Here is a 6,000-nt window from a genome sequence, read left to right as displayed (position 1 = left end):
TGGTGGCAGACTTTCTCAGCTGAAAAGAAGTTCAGCAATTAGAATGGGAACGGAACTGGGAGGAATACTACAGTCTAATACTTTGCTGGGGTACTCCTCAGCTAGACTTGTTTGCCACAAGAGGAAATGCAGAAGCTCAGAAAAAATGTTTCCCCCCTCAAAGAAACAGGCCAACTGGAGTAGATGCATTGTTCCAGAGATGGGACATGGATTTTGGCATATGCCATTCCGCTCCTGCTCCTATTTCCAGCAGTACTGAGGAAGATCAGGCCAGGGTGATAGTGATTCTACCATTTTGGCCAAAGAGAAGCTGGTTCCCCTGCTCAAAATGATGGCTTTAAAAGATCCCATCTTCTTTTCAGAAAGGCACACTTCTTTCTCATGGCCGATATTCCATCCCAATGTGAAGTTCTTGCAATAGTCTACATGGATCCTGAAAGGCAAATCTTGAGATCCAGAGGGCTTTCAGACTCCAGCATTTATATTATCCAGAAAAGTAGGAAGCCAGTGATGTCAGCAAAATACATGGAGATCTGGAGAACGTTTCTTAGTATTATGCACAAAACTATGATGGATATCTCTATTCTCTAACCCTAATGATCCAAAAATATAAGATTTTCTCCAAACGGGATTTGATAAGGGCCTAAGACCTAGCACATTGAAGGTGCAAATTTAAGCCTGGAGTGCCTACATGAACTATCCATTAGCAGGAAAGAGTTTAGGCCCACAGTTAAGGTCTCTATCATCAAAAGCAACCGTGGCAAGAAAAGTCCTCCAAGCAGCAGTCCAGCCCTGAATGTATCATCTGGTATTCTCCTGATGGTGTCAGGAGTGACATCCTAGAAAACAGGCATTATTCCTACCGGTAATTGGTTTTCCAGGAGTCCATCATGACAGCACCCATTACATTCCTTCCCTGTAATTTCCTGTCTTCTATCTGAAGGTAACATATGTAGAAGAAAAGTGAATAATTGGTGTGGAGAAACACTGGTGGTTGGTGGAGAAAGGGGCATTTTAACCTTGTGTGTTCCTGTCCCTATCAAATATATGAAGGACGACCTCCTGATGGTGCTGTCATAATGGACTCTAGCAAAACCATTTACCAGTAGGATTAATGCCTAATTTTCTTTCAAATTGACTTAAGAAATGTCACGATAGTGTCTGATCAGGTATGAAACGACCCACCAGTAGGTCAGTCACCAATAACACAAGGGCACACCGGGGACACAATTACAATGGTGGACCCTGCGATAGGGAATGGACACCTCCTGCACTTTCCTAAGGATGTACCCTGATCTTACTGACGTCCCTATACTGTTTCTTTCAAACCATCGCCGAGCAGGATACATTAGCCCTCACTTGCCCTGCACCTACTCCTAAATAAGGAATTGGCAAGTGTGGACACTGGTCACACCTCCGCTGTACTAATACGATACAAAGGGTAGATATGACAAACAAGGTAAAGACAAACAACACTTTGCTTTCTGCTGTAAAGCACTGCACAGCAGGATCACGACACCAGATGCAAAATGAACAGCTGAGGAACCACCTCTCGCTGCAGAATGACCTCTAACACTGACTGTCAACTGATGGATGAGGTAACTCTTTGAAGGGAGGTGGGAGTGGTTACCACCTGCATAAGCAAATCCAACAGCCATGTAGTTACACCAGTGGCCACCGGGGGGGGGGGGAGAACTGACATTAGCCCCCGATGACCTGAAGGAAAAAAGTTTATATCTGAGAATCCAGATCTGCCACAGAACAAAGGATGGATTGTGACAAGGTGGTTCTTCCTGGCACAAAAAAGAAAAATGATCTGGCTCTTCTTTAATAGATTTCCAAACTGCCTTTCCCTTTATCTTCTACCTTCCCTGCAACCATCATTGAGGTTTAATATTATTTGTATTAATTTCCCGCAAGGTCTCAGTAGGTTACATTTCTCACTGTGCTCAGCCACTGAATATACAATGCATTATCTTAAGACTGCAATACAGTCAGATAATGCAATACAGTCAGACAATACAGATAAATCGTTGTATAGTTTCTTCTTCCTAGCATTCCTTCCACTCCATCTAGTATGTACTGTCCTGAGATTCTCTTGCAGACAATATTGTTATAGGTACTGAAATTGCTGACGTACACTAATCATGTGTGGTGCCAGTGAGTCAGGCAAGGTATATTCATGCATCGTAATTAGAAAAGCAAAGTGCCGTAGTCTCTGGATGAAGGCTCAAGTTAATAAGATTACTTGTTCTATGTGGTGCAGCCTGCAATGTTTGTGCTCTCCGTACTCCAAAGATACTATGGGCTAATAGGTACACATGACAGAACATGTCACTGGGCTCCTGAAGGTAGGTGTGTGTGTGTGTGTGTGTGTGTGTGTGTGTGTGTGTGTGTGTGTGTGTGGGTGGTGGTGGTGGTGGGGAGGGGGTTGGAGAGCGGGGGACTATTTTCCCTGTAGTGTGTGTGTGTGTGTGTGTGTGTGTGTGTGTGTGTGGGTGGTGGTGGTGGTGGGGAGGGGGTTGGAGAGCGGGGGACTATTTTCCCTGTAGGTCAGGGGAGAAAGACAAAAGGTCGGAATTCTGGCGCCTAGAGGGAAAGGTTAGGAAGAGCCACCTGCAAATCATTCTTGGGGCTACTTCCTGGTCACATTATAATAGTTGCTGGCGCACACAGGAGGAGAGAAAAGCACTTGAACAAAATTCACATTTTATGGCTAAAGCAGCCGAGCTCCTATGAAAGCCTTGGAAGAATATTACAAAATAAGAATTAAACAAGAAAAAAGTCCTTTAAATGTCTGTACATTTTACAATCATATATATTCCATGCACAAGAAAAATAAAAAAAAAAGAAGCACATACAAAATAATAGTACGATATATATTTTCAATAGTTCTGCAAGCAGTAAACAAAAGAAAAACAAGTGGTGCACTAAAACCGGGAAATATCGCAGCTTAAATATTCAGTTAAAACATCAAATTCATTATTGAGTACTGAAAACACACAAAAAAAGCAAAAAAAAAGCTAGTACAAAATGCCATGCAAAATACATCATCATCTATACTATACAATACAAGGTGAAAAAAAAAAACAAATGTAATAGAAAAAGAAACAATGTCAAATTCTCTCTTTATAGTCAAAACTTTCTGTTCGCTTTACAGGTATATCATAAAATTGCTTATAACGTTATTCGTCTAGAAGAATACATGAGCTGGATTTTATATAAGACTACAGTAATGTGCCATATTGAACAGCCATTTTAATTGATGTGATTTTTTTTCTCTCATTATAAGTGATTTACTAACATGCACGGATTTGAGTAAAGGAGAAGGAATAGCAACAGTTGCCCGCAGTTATCTTCTTGGTACCCTTGCTACTCTCTTGATACATCGCTATAGATGTTTTCTTAATACAGAGTGAACTCTTAATCGAATACCCTCAGAGGCCCAAAGGGCCGAACTCCACTTACATAATTACTTTTCCTTTACTACATATTGTCTATAAGCTGTACATTACAGCCCTGGGTTAAGTCGTCCACCAACAGATCAAGAGCAGCACTGCAAAATGGGAGGTGAGAGCCGACTGCTCAGCATGGAAGACACACAATCGTCAGCCATAGGAGTCGGAGACACCTAATAAAAAAAGTATTTTGGTCTCCTATTGGTGTACAGAAGTCTAAGCAGGCAGCAAAGGTTTCTAGTTTATAGAGTCTAATTATTCGGAAACTTTAGACTTAATTTTAATAAATAGCAAATTTCGGAGTGCCATTTAGATTTACGAATTGTGAGGATAAAAAATTGGAAATTCAATTCTATTCGGGGGTAAAAAAGTACAATTTTCAAAGATGCACCAAATGTCATAAATTTGGCACAATTAACGGCAACACAAAATGGACTTAAAAAAGTAAATAAATAAAAATAATGGATGAATCTTCCCGTCTTCTACCGGGCTTTGAAATGTCTCAAGCTCCTAATTTTGTCTCAGGACCGGGTAATGGTCGGAGCTGGGATCGGTGAGGTTAATAAAACTTTTTAAGTTTTTTCAGCCAAACTATTTTCTGGGTGAAACCTTGTATGTAGTAAAGCAAAGCGAAACCTCCTGTAGACATAATGGGAGCTGACCAGTACGTGACCAGTCAATGATAGACTTCGATTCACACTGTAACTGTATTGCTCCATAACATGATGAGTCCATGAACGTCGCACATCCTGTATACGTGGATAATATTCACATAATGTCCTATTTACAATGAAAGTGCTTTACTGTAGGCAATGGGTTCTCTATCGCATGATTCACTATTACAAGAGAGAGAAAAAAATACCAAAGAAGATGCAGCTGGAGTAGCAGAGAACTACGATGGCGGCGCGTGGTTTAATGTACAAATAAATAGAGAAGGGCAGAAGCTAGATACAAGCCAGCCACGAAGGGAAAGAAAATACAAAATGTAGTAAGAAACAGGAGTGGCCGCTAACAGAACGGAGAAGCCGTGGGGTCAAAAGTTTTGAAAACATCTTTCAGAGGCTTGTCATCATCGCCTTCGCCTCCACATTCACCCTTGGCCTCAGCGTCTTGGGCTTGATTTGCAGGAGCTGCTGGTTTGATCTGCCTGGGATCGCTGTACTGAGGCCGTATAAGTCCTGCCAAAGCCGAGACGGGAAGATTGTGAACTGCTGGCGCTGTTGTGGTTTTACTTGTTATCTCCATTTTTTCAGCAAGACAGTCCGTTTTGTCCTCCTGACCTACCGTTAGTTGCTGCATTTCCTCAGTTTTGGCTCCATCGACTGTCTTTTTCTGGTGATCTCCATTCTCCCCTACAGTAAGCAGGCCGGTCTCTGTTGAACCTGTGGTGTCATCTCGTTGACTGTACAGACTGATATTTTTCAGGATAGACCCAGGACTGGTCAATCTACCACTGACAGGTGACACTTTTGGAGCGTATGATGAAATGATGTCTTGGGCGGGTTTAATGGATGTTGGCGGTGAGCCTATCGATGTTCTGGCTGCCAAGCGAGGATCCCCTTTGGGTGACAGTGGTTCTTTCGCTGCGCTGTGCTGGCTGTCGGAGCTGGGAGATCTATGGACTCTGGACTGGAGGCTTTTTTGGAGCCGAGGGTCATTCATCTTGTTGATCGCCACATGTAAATCTGGTGGATCTGTGTAGCTGCCTTTAGATGAAATGCTTGTTTGTTTTGCTTTGTGTTCCAGTCGGGGATCTACCCTTTCCAGTCTTGGGTCAGCACCTGAATGATGCACCTCTGTGGACAGCGACCTGCTTTTATTAAGCCTCTGGTCAGCGATAAGTGGGGGTAATGGCAAATTTATGGATGAAACAAAGTCAGGTTTTGGAGGGGGAACTGGGAGGAGATCTTCCGGCGCCCAGACAACAAGTTTAGCAAAGTTGGGCTTGGACAGTAAGACGTCCATTTTAATATGGCTGAACTGTCTCAACTTACAACGCGGGTCCCTCAAAGACACCCCCGGTAACATATCTAATGGTATGATGGCCGTCTTGTCTCTTAGTTCCCTTTCGGCGTCTTCGTCCTCGTCGTCCATCCCTTTCTGCTTGACTTTGCCTCCAGAGTGAGGAAGGTGACTGACCGGAGGAGGCTCAAGTTTACTCTTCCTGGGGTCACGTGCCACTCTGGGGTCAGATGTGCAGCTCTCGGTGTGACGCGCAGGGCTCAGACCTGGGTTCAGTCTAAGCCTTGGATCATTTGACTGACCGCCAACAGGAGTAACCCTGTCTTTTGCCAACCTTGGGTCGCAACTTTGAGGGGCGCATGGCTGCTCGGTGGAGTTGTTCCTGGCCAGTTTGGTTTGGTTACGTAGCGTTTTTAAGATGGAACTGACGCCACTCCCGTCTTCTTCCTCGCTGCTGTACCAGTTTGCAAATTCATCTGAAATAAAACACAAGCACGGTTTACATAGAGCTGTGAAATGTAGTCACAATGGAGCGGTGGCCACGTGTGTCACCTTACAACTCAACTTCTGTGAGACTGGG

At 43.5% G+C, this 6,000-nt stretch overlaps 1 protein-coding gene across 1 annotated transcript in view; it reads right to left on the bottom strand.

The window, feature by feature from the left end:
• Nucleotides 1–2,769: 2,769 nt before the first annotated feature.
• ZC3H6 (zinc finger CCCH-type containing 6) overlaps nucleotides 2,770–6,000 on the bottom strand; it is a 93,343-nt gene continuing 90,112 nt past the window's right edge. Inside the window, exon 12 of the mRNA XM_073567242.1 lies at nucleotides 2,770–5,896. Within this exon, the coding sequence (XP_073423343.1) occupies nucleotides 4,467–5,896 (1,430 nt within the window). The 3' untranslated portion in view covers nucleotides 2,770–4,466. The remainder of the gene's footprint in view (nucleotides 5,897–6,000) is intronic.

The sequence above is a fragment of the Dendrobates tinctorius genome, unplaced genomic scaffold, assembly GCF_039654945.1.
Source record: "Dendrobates tinctorius isolate UK_male_01 unplaced genomic scaffold, ASM3965494v1 ptg000019l, whole genome shotgun sequence".
Taxonomy (NCBI): Eukaryota; Metazoa; Chordata; class Amphibia; order Anura; family Dendrobatidae; genus Dendrobates; species Dendrobates tinctorius.
This window is presented reverse-complemented; position numbering and strand designations above follow the sequence as displayed.